This window comes from Cryptotermes secundus, unplaced genomic scaffold, assembly GCF_002891405.2.
Source record: "Cryptotermes secundus unplaced genomic scaffold, Csec_1.0 scaffold1088, whole genome shotgun sequence".
NCBI lineage: Eukaryota > Metazoa > Arthropoda > Insecta > Blattodea > Kalotermitidae > Cryptotermes > Cryptotermes secundus.
The window spans coordinates 153398-175337 of record NW_019724760.1 but is presented as its reverse complement, the minus strand read 5'-3'; the positions used below and the strand labels follow the sequence as shown (position 1 = coordinate 175337).

Below are 21940 nucleotides of genomic sequence, written 5' to 3'. Positions count from 1 at the left end.
CTTGAAAGAATTCTATGTTTCTAATTCCATTTATGGTAGTAAGCATAATATTCATATACACAAATAATATGTTTGACATGCAGCTGTAATTTCGTTCGCAAATGTCTACTTTCGTTTCGCAACCACATCAAATCAAAATTAATACTTACCAATTTGCATATAATGCACCACTATATTCGCACGTAATTGTGGGTATTCAGATGATTCAGATTTGTTTGTTTAAGCTCTCTGATTGGTCGAGATCTGCCTCCACACACACAGAGGCAGTAGTTATCGTGTTTTCCTTTCCCCTTTCCCAATTCATTCCATCAAATTCTCCACAAATAAGAATGTAAAAAATTGTAACTATTGTAATTTTAATCTACTTATATATCAAATTGTTAATATTCAGAATTAACTTGACTTGTCATATATCATGTACAATGATCTACAGTGACGAAATAAATCAATCAATCAATCAGTCAATCAATTGACACCCTCTGGGCATGTGGTCGCAATGATGGCAGAGTGGTAGTATTGGTGGCTAGAACTTACAATTTTTAGTCAAGTGTATTGCTTGTTAATTTTCATGAGCATTTTTTGAAGAAACGCACTTTTCCCGTGGTAAGGAAGTAAGTAATTTACCATAAGTTCTTTTAAAAGTGTATCTATTGGAAATACGTTAACAGTGGTAGGTTACTACTTTCTGGACGTAAAGCGATCTATTTTCGCTGTCGGGTTTTGCTTACAGTTTGATATCTGCATTGGTTCTTAATCGCATGTGGTAGCTCTGTGCATTGTTAACGGAGTGATAATGTTGATTTGCTTATATGTCGGTTTAGTGAATCGGAAGAAGTAGTAATACGGAGCGAGTTAAGAGTTAGTTATTTACCCCCTCCCCTATTATAGGTTAACCACGGTTGATGTAAATTGGCGATGCAATTAACCACACTTTGCAAATGATTACAGCTTTGCAAATGGATTCAGTTGTTTCCCTTCCCAGTTTTCCTGTAATTTTATGTTAGCGTAGAATGGAATCGTGTTTTCCTTGTGCATTTTCTTGGTAGTGTAGTTTCACTGGGTATAAAATTTGATGGAATATGTACTACTTGTAATTATATTCCTTCAGAATTTTTCCTTACTACAGAAAACCAGTTGTTTCATGGTATTCAAATACATCAGAATTCCATAATATATTGGGACATGTAGATCCAATGCTAGGTAACAAGCCAATAAATATATATTTGTGACAACAGAAGATGTATTTTCTATGTGATCTGTTCAATGCCGATTGTTAAACAGTGGGTCTCGATACACGTTTTCGCAGCAACAAATAAGCACACCATAATAGAGAAACTGTTGGAGGTGTTTATTCATATTTGATTCTTCACAAAGTTATGAAGGAATGGACAATATTGATTTGTGCTTGCCCTGCCTGGGAGTTTGCAGCAGACAACCATGTACTGAAATTGCAGCACTTCAAAATTAAGTTCTCTGCACCATTGATAATTCTCCAAGGCCACAAATTCACGATTTGCGCATGGCTTTGAAGCTTCCATATATCATTATATAACAAAATTATGCAGGGAACAAGCAGAAGTCATACAAAATCATGAAAATTCATATTTTCACAACATTGGACAAGTCAAACCCCGACACATAAATTATAAGAGACTTAAACTTGGCAGTGGTCAAGCATGTGACCATTATAGTGACCAGACTGGCATAGTAGTAGCAGCTACTGATAGTGCATGATCTGCTATAGTGATTATGGACTGACAGAGGCCTTGTATATATTACATCTAACGTTAATAACATGTTAAATGTAAATTGTACATACTGACAGCTGAAAATATTACTGGAGACTGTGGCTCTGGCAAACGAAAGACCTATCCTGTCGTCGGAGAGCGCTCCACACCAACAAGCCTGCAGCTGCCATACAGAATAAAGATCTGGTCCTAAGCCTCAGATGAGTGCATTATTCCAAGACAGACTGGCCGAATGACCAACAGTGGTAACATAACTTTGACTTTGACAGTCCTGTGTGGAGGCAGGTTTGAATACCTCCACCATAGCCCTGTGAGTCATGGTAGGTGACGTAAGGATAAATCTCGAATATGAGACAATAAAATATGATCACGAGTCCCACAGGACTTGGACCTGAGAATGACTCTTCTGATGAGGGCCAGCAGCAATTGTAAATGACAGGCCTGTCCTCTCGTCAAAGAGAGTGCCCCATATCAACAAATCCACAGCTGTCTGACAGTAATAACAATCTGGTCATAATTCCAGAAAGACAGGCTGACTGACCGTTGGTCGTAACATCAGACTCAGACTTGTAAAAGGTGGACATGTGAGAATACTCAGTAGAGTTCAGAGTTCAGTAGTTGAGTTGAGCGTTCAGCTGTGGAGTCTTAACCAGCAAACAGAAGCTGAAGAATCTCCATCCCTAAGATTCGTTTCCAGGAATGTTCTAATGATAACTTTGCAGAGGAATAGCCATTGTTGAGACCTGTTACCAAACAATAACTAGTGAAAGCAGATTTAGAAGACTTAGTGTGGAGTCAATTGTAGTGTGGAAATCAGCAACACTGTTATAATTATTTGTAGTTACATCTTATGAGTGGTCAGTAAATATATTCACCAATCCAAATCCGATCTCTAGTCGCTAATACATGTGACAGTATTTTTTGGGATATTGAAAGAAACGAACTGATTTACATTGTAACAGTGCCTGCTTGGGTGAGTCTCAGGTAAGTGGTGAATTCCTCAAACCTCCCGAAGTTAATACATTAACTTGGAAAGACTAAAATTGAAAAAAAGAATCATGTTAAACTGGAGTGGCAGTACATTATCTTGGTTTATCAGTCAGTGTTACTGCTAAAGTAAAGTAAATCTATCCCTGTAACAGGCCGTGAAGGCCCATAGGGTTGTGAGACGTTGAGGGTCCCACGTTATCTACACGCAGCCACACTTTACTCCCCATAAAAATTATTTAATTAATTCCTGGTACTCATTTCTGTTAGAGGCCAGGTCGACCCCAGGGCCATAGTGCCGCTAGAAGGATTAGGTCAAATGAAAAAATCCAATGACCTCATCATGACTTGAACCCCCGACCTCCCGGCTTGTAGCTATAAAAGTTATTTCATAGTGAATTATTTTCTGCTCATAATTCAAAATTCTGGTTTCAACAGAAAAATACAATTTAGTTTAGTATCCCTGTGCATACAACAAGTTGTGATATAGCAATACTTCAACTCTTAACCTCTTACAGTATTTCTCAACTTATGACCCATTTTTATATATGCGTTGAATATCAGTGATAAGTGAAAAATTGTTTTTCATTATTGCTAACAGTGACCTATTTTTGTTACCATGTCACCTCCTCATCCCATTGAAGCTCAGCTTACCAAGCAATTCACCTTTTCTTGTCTGCATGTATAGTTCTCCCCCATTAATTTGAACATTCTAGTTAAATTGAAGTCTAATGTAGTCTGTGTTGCCAAGTAACTGACTCCATGGAGCTGAGTTCTTCTTGAGAACCCAGCAGTTGCTCACCCACTTCAGAATTGTTCTGGAACTTGAAGGTTCATTATTGTATTGATAAGAGTTTGCCACTAGACTCTTTCCTGATCCACATGAACCCATAATTTTATGTTTTATATTTTCCCATCTACATCCAGGTCTTACTAATGGTCTCTATCATTCTGGTTTTCCTATCAAAACCCTGCATGTACTCCTTTCCTATAGCTGCTATATGCTCTGCCCATTTTATCCTCCATGACTTTATCACTGTAATAACACTTGGCAAGGAGTACAAGTTATAAAGCTTCCCACTGTGCAGTTTTCTCCAGCCTCCTGTTCTTTCATCCCACTTTGGTTGAAATATTCTTCTCAGGTCTCAGGTCTCAAAGACACTCATCATCATCATCATCATCATCATCATCATCATCATCATCACTGGCACGACAGCCCTTTGTGAGCCCTGGCCTTCCTCAGGATTGCTCGCCATTCTTCTCCATTTGATGCTACATTCCTCCAGTTCTTTACACCCAAACTTCTTATGTCCTGCCACACACATTTTTCCCATCTTAATCTTGGTTTTCCCACTCTCTTATTTCCTTCTTTTGCTGCTACTTATTTAGCCTCGGTATGGACAACACCGAAAAAAGTTACATAATAGGTACCATTGTTTAGTACCGTCGTGTTTACTGATTTTCTAGCAGGAGTCGTTGCACGGCTCGCCTGTTGCGTGACGTCATGTTTACCACTTGCTTAGCAACACGTCACCACGGTGTAGGGAGGCGGAGTGTTCACTGGCCTGTTAGGTCACCGCGGGCGGGTGGGGAGTGGAGAGTTGACTAGCGCTGTTACGTCCGCTGGAAGGGGAGGGGATGTCATGCATAGCGCGAATACATCACAATTTGTACAGATGGATACAAAATCCAAAGTTTTTACAACTACAGTGGCTGTCTTGATATATTACATTTTTTTTTATTTTTGTTAGTTAAGTTAGAGTTTATAAACCAAATAGGTTCGTGTCCTCTCTTATTACTTCTCTTGACAGGGGCTGAACGTGTGCCGCCTGTCGTTCTTGAGAAGATTCTGCAAATATATTATTTCAGCAACCCTATTATGTTGTTTTAAAGAGTTTTGGTTGTTTCGTCCTGCCTTTGATGTTGTCCTGTGGTTGTTCGTAGCATGATACGTTGTTTTTACCATTCTAGGGTTTGTTGTGCTGCGTATTTATACTTCTTGTGTCTGTGAGGATAGTGTGGGCGTGTACTGATGTACAGTATTATGAGGTCGAACATGTTATGTTGGTTATTACTTTCCTTTATGTGTTTTTGTTTTATCAATTTGTTGAACTTGTGAAAGCAATGTATATGGAAGTTTTCTTTTATATTCTTGATGAGTCTTTTTTTTTTTTTGGCTTTCTCAGCCATGCCTATGATTACTGTCATCAGTCCATACTAGTGGCATTTGTTTAGTATATGTTGGGCAAATGCCGATTCGACTGTGTTTAGTCTTATGTTTCTTGTGTGTTCCTTGTACCTTGTTAGATTTCTACCAGTTTGGCCCATGTATAAGTTACGGCACCTTTGGCATATTATTTTGTATATCCCACTTTGTTCATAGGGGTTTGATTCCAATTTTTCATTTATTAGTTTACCTATAGTGTGAGTTGTTTGAAAGCTATCTGTATGTTGGTGTTTTTGCATAGTTTGTGATTTCCTGTATGTAATTTCCCGTACAGGTAAATTTGACCCATTTTTGTTCTTTTTTGGCTTTATTATCCAGATTATTTTTCTTTTGTGTAAGTTTGTTATGTAGTTGTGTGACGTCTTCCTTTCTATGGTTATTATTTTGTGCCATAGTAAAAAAAGTATTTAACTATTTGTTTTTAGTGTTTTCCTCAAGGGGTGGTGTGAGAAGTCTGTGTATCCAATTTTTGTATGCTGCTAATTTAGTTCTTTAGGGTTGCATGAGTTATTATTTATTATTATATCTGTCGTTGTGGGTTTTCTGTGTATTTCCATCTCTATTTGTCCGTGTTTGTTAAATAGGTTTAATTCTGTGTAGGCTATTTGGTCGTGTACTTCCTCATTTATTGTGAATTTCAAGTTTTTATGTTGTGCATTGAAGTGTTCAAGGATGCATTGGGGGGTTATTTTTGTCTGACTATATTATGAAGATGTCATCTACGTATCTATTATAGTATGTAATTTTTTCATCTTCCAGTAGATTCTTTAATCTGTTTTGTTCTAGATCCTGTAGGAAACTTTCTGCCATGATACTTGATAAGGGTGAGCCCATGGCTACGCCCGATCTTGGTTTGTAGAATTTTTTATTATATTGAAAATAGTTTTGATTCAATATCAGCCTAAGAATGGACATGATTTCTTTTTTGCTTTTATCCATGTGGTTATCCTTGAATAATTTATTAGTCACAAGAAGTCTATAGTTGATTGGGATATTAACGTAGAGGTCCTTAATGTCCATTGTTAACAATTTATGATCTGGATTTAGTTTTAGTTTTCTTATATTTTCTGCAAACTGTGCTGTGTTAATGATGTTGTATTCGTGTTTTAACTTTAGACAGTTGTTTAGTTTTTGATGGATGTATTTAGCTAGTTTATGTGTATGTGCATTAGTGTTGTTTATAACCAGTCTGATTGGGGCCTCTGTTTTTTGGATTTTAATTTTTTCTCTCAGTTTGGCTGCTTCTTGGCTCATTTGGAGTACCTGTTATCTTTTTTTGTGGCTGTTATATTTTTACATTGTTTTAGAGTATTTTGTACTATTCTTTGAAGTTTTTGGGTAGGATCTGTTTTTAGCTCGGTGATGTTATTTTTTTTCATAAAAGATTTGACTTTATCATTCAGCTCTTGTTTATCAATAATGACCAATGTTTTTCCCATGTTGGCTTCTGCTATGGCTGCTTTGTTTGGTCATGCCTGTTTTTTCTTTGTATTCTTTGTTTATTATGTTTTTTTGACGCAATTTGCTGTATGTTTTTTGTCACTAAGTATCTAATGACTTCTTCTTGATTAATGATTTTTATCCGTCTTATCACATTTTCTGTTTCGTAGACTTTTATGCTCATTTTTGGTGTGATACCCATATTATATTTGCTTCCTTTATTTAGTAGGTTTTCTTGGTTTTCAGTGACTTGTATGTTAGTCATATTGTGCAAACGCGGATAAAATGTTTATTAGTTGAGTGTATTTTGCGATGTAGTTGTTTAGTGAAATTATCGATTTAATTTTAAGTTTACCCTAGGGTTTTCTTGGTTCTTCTTCTTCTTCTTCTTGGCTAAATTTCATTACTGTTAGTTTATTGTAGTTTTATAGCACGAGTATGTTTCACTTTTCATTTGTGTGCTGTTTTGTTTAAACGTGTTTATGTGTGTTATTTGTCTGTCGTCTTATAGTAGTACCACTGCCACAGGTGAAAACCCATTAGCAGTTAAATAATAATAAAAAAATACCGAGTTACCTCGCCCAGTTCATTCGGTTCTTCTATTCTTAAGTTCAAGTTTATGTGTTCTGTGTATGTACGAAAGCTGTCCCCATTTGTTTGTGTTGTGATAAGTGTTGGAGTAATTGATTTACTTATCGCATACGCACTCACAGTTGCAATTACCGGAGAACGGTCCAACGACAGCTCGAAGCTGGATTCAAGTTGTGTGTAGTGTGACGTTATGCCGTGGAGTATAAAGAAGCCTACAGGTCTGGCAACCTATTTGGGATTAGATCAGTCAGAATCGATCACAGTCAGTCATCAGTGGTCAGGAGATCAACTTAATTCGGATAGCCCTCGTGAAAATAGGAGAGCTCATCCAGTCTTCTCCGCAGAAAAATGGCAACGGAGATACCTGCAAACGCCTGCTAGAAAAAGCAGAGTCTGAGAAGATAATATTATGTAAAAGCGGCCTCTGTAGTCTAGGGGTAACGTTCCCACCTCATGACTCAAGGTACGCGGGTTCAAACCCGGCGGAGGTCGTGGAATTTTTAAGGGCGGAAAAATTCAGGGAACAAGTTCTCCGGGATGGACTTTAAGCCGTTGGTCCCGTGTCGTAGCTTTACAGCACGTAAAAGAACCTCATGTCTCCAAAGGAAGCCACTGAGCGAAATTAAGGACATTTCCCGCCTAACAGTAGTCTCTAACGCCTCTGGTAGATGGGGGAAGCATCGAGAGACACCTCTGAGCTCGTAGAGGCCGACCTCGCTGGCTGAGTAGGGACTGATGGTAAGCACCAGTACCGGTAGGGTATAGAGGCTGGTAGAAGATTATAAGGGGGACGCACAACAGATCAAACTGGTCGCGGTGCATGGGGAAAGAGAAATAGCGACTCTGACGACGGCAGCAGCAGCACCAAGAAGGAGGCAAAGGAAAGATCTAGACCACTGCCAGTCTACCAAAAGCCGCGGCCTTCAGCAACAAAGAATTTCTTTGCCCCACTCAGGTCCATACCCATGGACAGAACAGAGTGTCCGAACCTCCTTAGCCTTCAGAAAGAAGTGAAAGCTGTTCTGACAGGGGAATTCTTCTTCGGGAACACTGCATCCAGTACCCGAATCACAACCAAAAATATGGCAGATTATAAAGGAACACAAAACCTACTGAGTCAAAAAGGTCTCCCATTCTTTACCTTTTACACCAAAGGAGACGAACCTATGAAAGCTGTTATCAGGCATCTGCCGAGTAACACCTCATCAGAAGACATTACAGTGGCCCTCCAGGAGCTGGGCTACGAAGTCATCAGCGTCAAGCATATGACAGCGAAACGTCCTTCTCCGACAGGAGGAGACACCCTCGTATCCCTTCCCCCTTTCCTTGTCACCCTGGCGAGAAACCACAAATCCCAGAAAATCTTCAAAATCACCAACCTCTGCAACATAATTGTCAAAGTAGAGGCTTACAAATCAAAAAATGGTCTCACCCAGTGCTATAACTGCCAGCGTTTTGGCCACATTTGGGTCCACTGCAGGCAGCCTCCTCGATGCCTATGGTGTGGGGGTGGTCACCGCCATTGTGAATGCCCGGAAAAGGAGAATAGTGAGAGCATCCCAAGATGCTGCAACTGTCAGCTGAAAGATGGGGAATCACCACATCCAACCAACTACAGGGGCTACAGTCATGCGAAGGAGGAGCTGTGGCGAAGGAAGAACCAACGCATGACAAATCAAGGGTCTTCAGGAAGAACATTCTTCTCCAAATATGCAATAGCCAAGCGGACGTTCGCCTCTGTTCTACACAGCTCGGTGGAAGCGAAGCAACCCTCAGCGCAGCAGAAAGCGTCTAAAAGTCCCCAGAATCAACAAATCACCAACAAAGTTTCAAGTCAGTCAGTACAGGCAAAGATTGTAAATAGTAATGCAACAGACGATATGTTCGTTGCCTTCACTATGGTGCAGCAGATTATGACAGGGCTCTCAGGTGCTGCATCAGAAGAGGAAAAAGTTGCAGTTATCACCAAGGCTGTTTTTAGCCTACTGAATCGCAATGGTGGTAACAGTACATAGGCCTCCGAAAATTGTAGCGTTCAATGCCAACGGCATTCAGAGACGAGCCTATGAGCTACGAAAACAGATGCAAGACCTAAAAATAGATGTGGCCCTTTTCTCGGAGACACATCTGAAACCACATATGAGATTCTATATTCCAAATTATCATATATATCGGAATGATCACCAGGATGGGCATAAGGGCTGAACTGCCATTGCAGTCAAAAAGGGAATCCCACATACTCATGTTGACCTGCTTCCCCTACTTTCAGTAGAAGCAACGGGGGTCTGCATACCGGTCGGTCATACTGAAATGCTGTTTGCATCTGTTTATAAATCTCCACTTAGAGCGTGGAGAGACGCAGACATCACAGAGCTCCTAAACTTTAGAACAAAATCCAATTTGGCAGGTGATCTGAACACAAAGCACCTTGTTTGGAATGGTAATGTCGCAAATCCATGCAGGTTTCAAGCTTTTAGATGTATTTGTTAATTGTAATTTTGAAATTTCGGTGCCACAATATCCTACCGACTTCGTTCCTGATGGGAGAGGTGATGTCCTGGACATTGTAGTCCATAAAGATGTTCAGCTCTCAGAGGTCAGAGTTCTGGACATCATCGATTCAGATCATCATCATCAGTAATCTGTCAAAGACGACAGGTCCACAGTCTCTTCCAAAACAGTTCCTCCACTTGATGCGATCTAGAGCTTTCTCCTTCAAATGAAAATATCCTCTTCTGTCCCCAAGGTCATCCAGCATCTTACGTCTTCTTCCTCGTCTTCTGATCACTTCTATCCGGCCCTCTATCTTTCCTTCAATAACTTCTTTAGAAGGCGGTTACTGCGTAAGATATGACCAATCCAATTGGCCTTCCGTTTTCTTATTTTATGTAGGATATTCCTCTGCTCACTGACTCTAAATAACACTTCTTCATTTCTCACATAATCGGTCCAACTGATCTTCTCCATCCTTCTCCAACACCACATTTTGAAGCTTTCCAGGTGTTTGTGATCTACTGCCCTAAGTGTCCAAGTTTCAGCCCCATACAAAGCAATGCTCCAAATGTAGCATTTCACTGGTTTCTTCCTCAAATTTAAGTCCTATTTGCTGGTAAAAAGATTCTTCTTCTTGCTAAATGCAGCTTTCTCCATGGCAATCCTCGATTTAATTTCACACATACACCTTCCATCATCTGTTAACAAGCTACCCAAATATTTAAAACATTTCACATTCTCCAGTTGTTTTTGGGATTCAGATCAACTACCTATAATGTTTTGCTTCTTGGATCATGTTAAAGCCAGGGAAATCTTGGATCCAGTTGAAAAATTCACAGATTGGGAGCGGTTTCAAACCGTCGCCTCTGCCCTAGTATCCCCAAGAATCAAAATTAATTCATGTATTGAAGCTGACAAGGCAGCTCGCGACTTTGCAGCCTCTGTAGCATCAGCATATAGGCTGTCGACAAACAACCACAACCTCATTTCGTAATCACGGCCCATCTGGCCTAGACTGACTACTCAAGCACAAGCAGAGGCTCAGAAAACTTTGGCAAGAAACCCAGGATCCAGCATGCAAAACAGCAGTGAACTGGGTCACTAAAACTATAAGGAGAATGGCCCGGAAGTAGGCACCTGAACGGTGGGAAACCAAGACAGAGAACTGTGAGATTACACCTTGTGCAGTATGGCCTATTGCGAAATCTCTCACAAAGAGGGGTGGACCAAAGGTACCAACTGCAATTCATGGGCGTTTCGGACCAGTATTTTATCCAAACGAAAAAGCCAGTATAATTGCAAATTATCTAGAAATCCTGTTCAAGCCGCATAAACTGTGTGACACTGACCATGAATGGCTGGTGGAGGCCCGAGTCCAAGCTCTGCTGACTACAGTCGAGGAAAACCCCTCACCTAAATTTCGACTATGTGACGTCTCCAAAGAAATTCGATCCCTAAAATTAGGAAAGGCCTGCAGAATTGATGGCATTCCAAATGAATGTCTCAGGCACCTTCCAAGAAGAACTCTCATTCATTTAACGCATTTATTTAACCACTGTTTTCAACTCTGTCACTTCCTGGCACCTTGGAAGGAAACCAAAATCATAGCTCTGCCAAAAACCCAAAATTCCCACAAAATTTACGTCTGATTAGCCTCCTGTCCACTACGGGCAAACTTTTCGAGAAAGTAAATCTAAGAATAATCCATGGACACTTAGAGGAAAGGAACTTGCTAAACACAAGTCAGTTTGGTTTTTGTGCGCATCACGTCTCTCTTAATTTTAATAACAGTATGTTGACGGCTGCTGTATTCTTGGACATTGAAAAGGCCTTTGACGTAACATGGCACCCCGGCCTACTATATAAGCTCACAGAGTTACAATTTTTGACCAGTCTCATAAAACTGATTGCTTCATTTCTAACAAACAGAAAATTTAAAGTTTCAGTAGAAGGCGAACTTTCTTCACCCAGGAAGGTAGCGGCAGGGGTGCCACAAGGTTCCGTCCTTGCCCCAGTGCTGTACAGCTTATATATATAGACAAAACTGTAAATCTCAGCACCGGCGAACCGATGTACTGGATAACAGACCCAAATAGGTTGCAGAGCAGAAGCTTACTGCTGACAATCAGCCGGCATGGTCACTCTTGGCATCGGTCCCTGCCTGGGACCCATGGCCATATTTTTGTTCTGAGTGTAGACTTTTTTTTTTCTTTCTCCTAGTCGGTCCTTCTTAACGATAAAAGGAGTGGTTGGTCTACTTCTTCTTTTTTTTTATGTTCACTTGCTACACCTTATGGAGGAAATGTGATACATACTTTTTTTTTTACTTATTACACTCTTCACAATATAACTGATATTGTTATTTTTTTATTTTAATACTAATATGTACAGGGACATCTCTCAGCATAGGAATGTGCAGCACCATATACATCAATTTATTTAACAATCTGAGACAGCAGTTAGACACTTGAATGGTCGTAGGCCTGAGCGCTGCCAAGTTTAAGCCTCTTATATTTCCTATGCCTGGCTTCTCCTTGTCCAATTGCACATACTTTTGGATTTTCGTGATTTAGGACGACATCTGCCTGCCTCCTGCATTATTTAGTTTTGTAATCATACACTTACGGAATTTTGAATGCCAAGTGCAAATTGCGGGCCAGTGTGCGCCTGTCAAGATTGCCAATAGCACAGTGAACTCTGTTCTGCAGGTGCTGCAGTTTCATCAAATGAGTGTCCGCTGTAAACTCACAGGTGTGACAGCTATAATTCATCACTGATCTAAAATGTGTAGTCTCCATGTCATCCTCCTATCGAAGGTGGCACCTAGAAATTTAATACTATTTACAAATGGGATGTTCATTCCATTTAGTTGTACGGCGTCCTCAGGCATTCTACGCCTTCTGGAGAAGTAGATAGCCTGAGTCTTCCCTTCATTGATCTTTATGTTCCAGTGCCGACACCATGACCCCACGACAGTGTGACCACGCTGGAGTTTGTTGAAAACTCGTCGCTCATGTTTCTCTGTTGCGTATATACAAGTATCTTCCGCGAACAGAGCAAGGTGTATTCCTGGTGCCGTGAGGGCATCATTTATATATAAGCTGTACAGAACTGTGGCACCCCTGCTGCTGATTTCCTGGGCGAAGAAATTTCGCTTCTACTGAAACCTTAAATATTCTTTTTAGAAACTAGTCCATAGCATCGAGACTGGCTCTGGACGCCACCCAGGCTCCTATCTTATTGGTAAATGCGGCTCTTTTCCTGGGCCTAAGGCGAAAGTGGCATGAAGCTAACCATTGATCTGCATCTTGTGCTAAGGTCGAGAATTGTGGAGCTATATCTACACTTCCCCTTATGTCTTCATAGTGTATTGCTTGATTAATTAAGTGTAGGCATAACTTTATTTCTAGTTTAAGATTGCAGCTTATTGAAGATGAATAATGTACTAGAATCGCTGCGTAACTGCTTCATCACGCATTTAAGGCAGCAAGACCAGTTTCACTTACAATTTATTCATGGTAAATGCAGTAATGCCGTGCAATAAATTGTCTTGAAAAAGTAGACAAAATCTATATGAACGTCACACATGCAATTTCCATAATTAATTTCAAATGTTGGTATTTTGCTTTTCCAGGGGAGTAAAATATTAGTTTCGCATACTTCAGTATTGTATGAAAATTTCCCTCTTTATTTTCTCAACTAGGNATGTGACGTCTCCAAAGAAATTCGATCCCTAAAATTAGGAAAGGCCTGCAGAATTGATGGCATTCCAAATGAATGTCTCAGGCACCTTCCAAGAAGAACTCTCATTCATTTAACGCATTTATTTAACCACTGTTTTCAACTCTGTCACTTCCTGGCACCTTGGAAGGAAACCAAAATCATAGCTCTGCCAAAAACCCAAAATTCCCACAAAATTTACGTCTGATTAGCCTCCTGTCCACTACGGGCAAACTTTTCGAGAAAGTAAATCTAAGAATAATCCATGGACACTTAGAGGAAAGGAACTTGCTAAACACAAGTCAGTTTGGTTTTTGTGCGCATCACGTCTCTCTTAATTTTAATAACAGTATGTTGACGGCTGCTGTATTCTTGGACATTGAAAAGGCCTTTGACGTAACATGGCACCCCGGCCTACTATATAAGCTCACAGAGTTACAATTTTTGACCAGTCTCATAAAACTGATTGCTTCATTTCTAACAAACAGAAAATTTAAAGTTTCAGTAGAAGGCGAACTTTCTTCACCCAGGAAGGTAGCGGCAGGGGTGCCACAAGGTTCCGTCCTTGCCCCAGTGCTGTACAGCTTATATATATAGACAAAACTGTAAATCTCAGCACCGGCGAACCGATGTACTGGATAACAGACCCAAATAGGTTGCAGAGCAGAAGCTTACTGCTGACAATCAGCCGGCATGGTCACTCTTGGCATTGGTCCCTNCTGGGATCCATGGCCATATTTTTGTTTTGAGTGTAGACTTTTTTTCTCCCTCTCTTATTTGGTCCTTCTTAACGATAAAAGGAGTGGTTGGTCTACTTCTTTTTTTTTATGTTCACTTGCTACACCTTATGGAGGAAATGTGATACATACTTTTTTTTTTACTTATTACACTCTTCACAATATAACTGATATTGTTATTTTTTTATTTTAATACTAATATGTACAGGGACATCTCTCAGCATAGGAATGTGCAGCACCATATGCATCAATTTATTTAACAATCTGAGACAGCAGTTAGACACTTGAATGGTCGTAGGCCTGAGCGCTGCCAAGTTTAAGCCTCTTATATTTCCTATGCCTGGCTTCTCCTTGTCCAATTGCACATACTTTTGGATTTTCGTGATTTAGGACGACATCTGCCTGCCTCCTGCATTATTTAGTTTTGTAATCATACACTTACGGAATTTTGAATGCCAAGTGCAAATTGCGGGCCAGTGTGCGCCTGTCAAGATTGCCAATAGCACAGTGAACTCTGTTCTGCAGGTGCTGCAGTTTCATCAAATGAGTGTCCGCTGTAAACTCACAGGTGTGACAGCTATAATTCATCACTGATCTAAAATGTGTAGTCTCCATGTCATCCTCCTATCGAAGGTGGCACCTAGAAATTTAATACTATTTACAAATGGGATGTTCATTCCATTTAGTTGTACGGCGTCCTCAGGCATTCTACGCCTTCTGGAGAAGTAGATAGCCTGAGTCTTCCCTTCATTGATCTTTATGTTCCAGTGCCGACACCATGACCCCACGACAGTGTGACCACGCTGGAGTTTGTTGAAAACTCGTCGCTCATGTTTCTCTGTTGCGTATATACAAGTATCTTCCGCGAACAGAGCAAGGTGTATTCCTGGTGCCGTGAGGGCATCATTTATATATAAGCTGTACAGAACTGTGGCACCCCTGCTGCTGATTTCCTGGGCGAAGAAATTTCGCTTCTACTGAAACCTTAAATATTCTTTTTAGAAACTAGTCCATAGCATCGAGACTGGCTCTGGACGCCACCCAGGCTCCTATCTTATTGGTAAATGCGGCTCTTTTCCTGGGCCTAAGGCGAAAGTGGCATGAAGCTAACCATTGATCTGCATCTTGTGCTAAGGTCGAGAATTGTGGAGCTATATCTACACTTCCCCTTATGTCTTCATAGTGTATTGCTTGATTAATTAAGTGTAGGCATAACTTTATTTCTAGTTTAAGATTGCAGCTTATTGAAGATGAATAATGTACTAGAATCGCTGCGTAACTGCTTCATCACGCATTTAAGGCAGCAAGACCAGTTTCACTTACAATTTATTCATGGTAAATGCAGTAATGCCGTGCAATAAATTGTCTTGAAAAAGTAGACAAAATCTATATGAACGTCACACATGCAATTTCCATAATTAATTTCAAATGTTGGTATTTTGCTTTTCCAGGGGAGTAAAATATTAGTTTCGCATACTTCAGTATTGTATGAAAATTTCCCTCTTTATTTTCTCAACTAGGAGCATATGTTTTTATGCTACCTTTTGATGTGCCAGTGTCTAATCCTTTGTGTGTGTTCAGCACAGAATAACACAAGAAGCATGACAAGTGAAGAAGTGCGCCTTGCGAGATTGAGAAGGACGTTGCATTCCTTAGCAACTCGATTCCCAAAAATAATTTTGAAACGAGTTGACTCAGCATTTCCTGTTCTGAAGAATAAAGCTGTAAGTGTGTATATCAGAAGGAGATATATGTCATTATGTCTCTTCGTGTCATATTTTTCTGCATCTAAATTATGGTGCCAGTTAACACCATTGAGTTTTTTTTTTTATCTTAATTGCAGTTAACGCTGTACATGATGGATCTCTACATCTCATTAGTATGTATATGTAATAACCTCCATGTTAGAACCAAAGGTTTGAAAACCCTTAGAAACAACAGCGATTCATATCACTTTGGGACACATCCCAAAAATCTATTCCCCAAATGTCCATCCTGGTAATACTGCCCCATTGCTGTCCAGGTCTCCGCAGATGGCTACCTTGTTAGAGGTTTCACCCCAGTCATACACTATCTATTTGTATTCCCCCAATTCTGATTTTTATTCACAGTCTTTTGCAGTGCATTTGATTAAAATACTATAATATGAAAAGAAATAGGAAGCACTGTCAGATTTGCCACACCCACGACTGTGACTCTGAAGATACTGGTTCTGAAGTATCCAGACGAGTAGTATGAAGGGCTGTTTTTTATGTATTAGTTATTATCTTGAAGACGTTGAGCTCAGTGCAGTTGTTGTGCACTATATCACAGATGTAGCTTGTGAATTTGTCTTAAATTAATATCTAGCCAGGCATGATGAAAATTGAATTGTGCTTTGAAGTTTACCCAACCCCAAACGAATTAATGAAAGAGGAATTCTCACGTGCCAATATTCTTGTAACAATTAACCAATCTATTTGACTGCAGATTCCAGGATATACAGTATCTGTTGTGGAAACCTCAATCTTACATGCTAATATTCATTGAAACTTCTCAGAGAACTTAAAACAACATGCTTTGTTTTTAAGCCTGTAATATTAATAAAAATGGTTTTAAACTTACCCATGGCAATTTTTGCAGACATGGCATGTACAGTTCTCAAAATTTAAGCATTACATGATGTATTTCATGAATTTGGAAAAAAGTTGAAAGTCAAATGAGATAAACCTTCAATACACTATAAAAAACTGAAAGTTCATAAAAAGATATTCCAGTGTACCTAAATACAGGGCGTTCAACCATCGAGGAAATCGGGGAGCATCACACAGTGGACAAAATATTTCTCACAGATTGCTGCTGTAACTGCCGATAGCAGAATGAGTCATTGGCGCTGATAACTGCATGCTGTCAGGTGGTCTGATCTTGTCATTGCAGTAGGTCGCGTAATAGTGAGTGAGTCTTTGTTAGAGGTGTCGCTAGGTGGTCGACATTTGTACTGAAATGAATTTCACTATTGAACAGCGTGTTTATTGTCAAAACTTTTGCATGGAAAAGAACTTACAGAAAATGTATCTGTAAGTTTCAATTCAAATATTATAACTCACCAGTTCCCACAAAGTCGTGTTTATCCAAGCATGTGAAAAGTGACCTATTATTTCACTCTGCAGAACATCAGTGCTACGAGGATTATTCTTGTAGAATTTCCCTTCAGGTTTCCCCAAAGATAAAAAAAACAACATCTTAGATCTCGGGATATGGGAGGCTACAGTCCTCTCCTGATTATTCTGTCTTCAAACACTTCCCATTTTGCGACCATGGTTGCATTACCTGTATGCGTTGTAACGGTGCCTTGGTGAAAATACCCATGTTGTCTTTCTTCAGCAGTCATCTGGTTGAAGAATGGATTCGGTATATCAGTAACGTAGCGGTCAGAGTTCACAGTATCGTGGAAAAATAAGGGGCCAATGATTCGCTGCAGACTTACAGCACACCACACCCCCACCTTTTCACTATATAGTGGCACTTGCTGTATAGCGTGAGGATTTTCATCACTCCATATACTTACATTTTGTGCACTGACATAACCAATAGCGTAAAACCTCGCTTCATCAGTAATGAACAGAAGCTGTGGATCCACGATTCCATCATGCAAATTTTACAGCAGCCAGTTAACAAAAACGGATTCTTGATGCATAATCTGGTCGTTTCCATGCATGCACAACTGTTATTTTATACGGTCGAAATTTGATTAATTTTGTGGCTGTGAAAGCAGATCCTAACGAAACACCGGCTTCCTGCTCTGAACGTCTTAATTATTTTTGAGGACTGTTCTGTAGTTGTGCCTGAATATGCCAAACCTTTTCTTCAGTCAGCACAATCCTCTTTGAGATTTCTTCATGTCATGCACTGAACCTGTAGATGACCACTTTTTTTCCACAAGCTTGGATACACAGGACTTTGTGGGAACTGGCGAGTCAGAATATTTACGACGAAACTTATGGATGCATTTTCTGTAAGTTTTTTCAATGCAAAAGCTTTGACAGTGAACATACGCTGTTCAATAGCGAACTTCATTTCGGTATAAATGTCGACTAACTATCGACACCACTAACAGAGACGGACTATTAATGCAACTTATTGCAGTAACACGATCAGACTGCATGACAGCGCGCATTTGTCAGCTCTAATGACTCATTCTGCTATCAGCAGTTACAGCAGCAGTATGGGAGAAATGTTCTCTATGCTGTACGCTGTTGCCAGGTTTCCTCAACCCTTGAACAAATTGTATACAGGGTACACAGAGATATTGGGTTTTCCAACTTTACCCATCATCCTGGTTTTANTTGATTAATTTTGTGGCTGTGAAAGCAGATCCTAACGAAACACCGGCTTCCTGCTCTGAACGTCTTAATTATTTTTGAGGACTGTTCTGTAGTTGTGCCTGAATATGCCAAACCTTTTCTTCAGTCAGCACAATCCTCTTTGAGATTTCTTCATGTCATGCACTGAACCTGTAGATGACCACTTTTTTTCCACAAGCTTGGATACACAGGACTTTGTGGGAACTGGCGAGTCAGAATATTTACGACGAAACTTGTGGATGCATTTTCTGTAAGTTTTTTCAATGCAAAAGCTTTGACAGTGAACATACGCTGTTCAATAGCGAACTTCATTTCGGTATAAATGTCGACTAACTATCGACACCACTAACAGAGACGGACTATTAATGCAACTTATTGCAGTAACACGATCAGACTGCATGACAGCGCGCATTTGTCAGCTCTAATGACTCATTCTGCTATCAGCAGTTACAGCAGCAGTATGGGAGAAATGTTCTCTATGCTGTACGCTGTTGCCAGGTTTCCTCAACCCTTGAACAAATTGTATACAGGGTACACAGAGATATTGGGTTTTCCAACTTTACCCATCATCCTGGTTTTAAGATAACTAAGGAAAACGGGGCGTTTCGGAATTGGATCTATTTCCGTCCTCAGGTGAGGGAAAACTCCTGTTCTGTTGAAACAACTAGCCTAAATCACTGGACAGCTGATGTCACAAAACACAAAGGTTATAAACACCTGAGACCAGGCTAAGTCCATGAGAGCTAATAAGAAAAATATACATTACAAATTGTTCCAAACACGTATAAGCGTGGAACCAGGATAGATAGAGCCGTAGAAATTTATGTCACGAAACCAAACTAATAACCAGGTCCATGACCCCACGGCATGGAATAGAAAGGAGAACTAGTAAAAAACTAATAGTGTCTAACTAGGGTCAGCAATGGAGTAAATCACGTCTATCTAATTTAGAACCTAATAGAAATCAATAAAAACATGTATCACGTCAAACAGATCTTCTATGTGAATTGGTGACTTCATTGCTGATAATGGGGATCCAAATGGGAGAAAAGTCCAAACTGGGTTGGCTAATTGGTTTGGCCGAGCATGCCATATGGGCTGCTTCCTTGTATTTCCTATACCTGATGTGGCTTTCAGTATCCAAAATCTTAGCTTCATCCCAGCCTACCCTATGTCCCTCTTCATAGGCATGTTTAGCTAGCTCAGAATTTTCTAGAAGACCTTCTTTGAGATTATGCCTCTGTTCCCGGAGCCACACAGCCAGAGGTCTGCCTCTTTTGCTAATGTAGCTTCTGCCACATTCACAGGGAATGCTATGGATGCACTGTGCCGTCTGTTGTGGATCTCTTTTTGGTCTGGTTTTCATAAGAGAGTTCCTAAGAGTGTGTTTTGTTGGAAAGATTGTCCTAATATTATATCGATTACCTATCCATTTAAACTTTTCAGAAACACCTTTCACATATGGAATATATACAGAAGACAGAGGGTTTTCCTCTTTCTTCTGAGGACTACTGCCCTTGGGTGTCTTTACAGAGAAGGCTATAGGGACCTGCTATATACCCTTCCTTTAGAAAATGAGAACGCCTGAAAATTCAGTTAGCCAAAACCCTCAATCATATAACTTTCCTTAGGATATGCAAATCTCAGGACATCATTCCCATAGCCTTCTCTGTAAAGATGCCCTTCAACAGTTGATGGACCTCCAAAATTGCCTTACGTGCCAGTCAGGCACTTCTTAGGGATAGGTTACACTATCATTGGCATAAGAAGACTTCCCAACTATATGAAATCAATCAACTGGAGGATTTTCTCAAGTCATCTGTAAATATTTTCAACCAACAGCGTATATTCAACGCTGTGGACAAATTCATTTGAGAAAATCTTCAATAAGCAGAAAGATGTTCATATTAGCAAGTTTTCCCAGCTCAACAGTCAACAAAATAGAGCCCCTTCTACCCCAGCCTCAGCATCTAAGAAATTCATCCTCAATCGATGCAGATATATTTTAACGGACTCTGAGGAAGCAGTCCTTATGAAGGGTTTGAATTTTTCGGTAACACGCCCACACTCAAACTTGGATATGGCATGTGCTGTGGAATCTGTTGTTTCGAAGCTTCCACAGACTAAGGGCATGGAATTCAGGTGGAAAGTTAGATCCATGCTAGAGAAGTCTAAGTCTTCCAGACCTAACATGACCACGAAGGAACTGAAAGCCATGAAATCTTTTGAGACTTAACAAGGAAATTAGGATTCTTTGAGCAGACAAAGGCAACTGCACAGTGGTTTTGGATGAATCCAAATACAAGGATAAGTTAAACACGTTGCTAGAGTCCGGAGTTTACGAAACCTTGTCCAAAGATCTTACAGCTAAAGTGGAGAGGAAAGTACAGAAACTCCTTTCTAAATACAAAACCACTCTAACAACCGATCTAAAACACAAGCTGACTCCATACCACAGCAAACCTCCACATCTATATGGTCTTCCCAAGATTCACAAAGCGGACATTCCTCTGAGGCCTATAGTTTGTTTGATTGGTTCCCCTTGCTGTGCACTGGCCGACTTTCTCCATAGGATACTCAGTCCTTTTGCCGGTAAATCCAACTCTTTCATAAGAATTTGGGCCACTTTGTACAGTTATTAAAGACTGTTACCCTTCATTCTCGAGGTACTCTCGTTAGCTTTGACGTCGTCATTTCTTCACTAACCTTTATCCTACGGGCATTTAAATTCCGGTAAGGGCAGCGGTACGGAACTAATTTAAATACCCGCGATTATAAATCCATAAAAACTGCAATCATTTACTAAATTTGCTCCTATTTCTGCAATTTCTGTGATAAACGAACGAAATAAACGCTGTTTTTTCTCGAAAGAATATAGAATCAGATATTGTAATTTACAGATTGTATAAAACATGTTAAGATTTTTACACTGGCTCCAAATAAGAAATTCCCCAGTTTTGCTAATTTCTCTACAAGAATTCATAGGTTCTCGGAACGCTTCAATGCAGGTTGATGCATGACCACTTGTGCAAGCCACGGCAACACCGCGGATGTTTCTTCTAAGAGTATATCGTTGTCTGAATGACGTACTTCGTTAGGAATGATGATAGCGGCCGAGTGAAATATACTCAGTGTTGTATAGCAGTGTATTTGCTACACAATGTGTTTACTGTTATAGTTCAAGGCTAGCATTCTTTATGCATGCGTTACAGTTTCAAGACACAGCGGAATAGGTCCGTGGCTGTAAGGGTTCATTCGAAGTACTTTGAAGTTTGATCGTAACATGACGTAGTTCAATAGGAATGAGGAGAGTGGGGGAATGAAATGAACTCAGTGTTGCTTTATCGAGCTGGGTTGCACACTAAGATTACACTTCTTTATACAGTTTCATTACACTGAGTCCTGAGTTTGTGACTGGAAGTGTTCTGTCTAGCTACGTGATAGTGTGATTTTACCATGGCTTCATCTCATCTGGAAGATTCCGACATATTTCAGCTGATCAGTGACTCAGATTCAGATTGTTGTACTGACAATTCTGAGAGTGACGTTGAAGGTAGCGAATCAGAAAGTGATATCGATGAAGACCAATCATCTTCGTCGGCAACCTGGGGACCACCACACCAGCGTGGTACGAGGAGTGTGAATACTTATTCA

At 40.1% G+C, this 21940-nt stretch overlaps 1 protein-coding gene across 2 annotated transcripts in view; it reads left to right on the top strand.

Annotated features, from left to right (window-relative positions):
• LOC111863033 (oocyte zinc finger protein XlCOF6.1) overlaps nucleotides 1–21940 on the top strand; it is a 76111-nt gene that overhangs the window by 46378 nt on the left and 7793 nt on the right. For both annotated transcript variants that reach the window (XM_033750898.1, XM_023848977.2), the window contains exon 2: nucleotides 15525–15667. In XM_033750898.1, the coding sequence (XP_033606789.1) occupies nucleotides 15525–15667 (143 nt within the window). The remainder of the gene's footprint in view (nucleotides 1–15524; nucleotides 15668–21940) is intronic.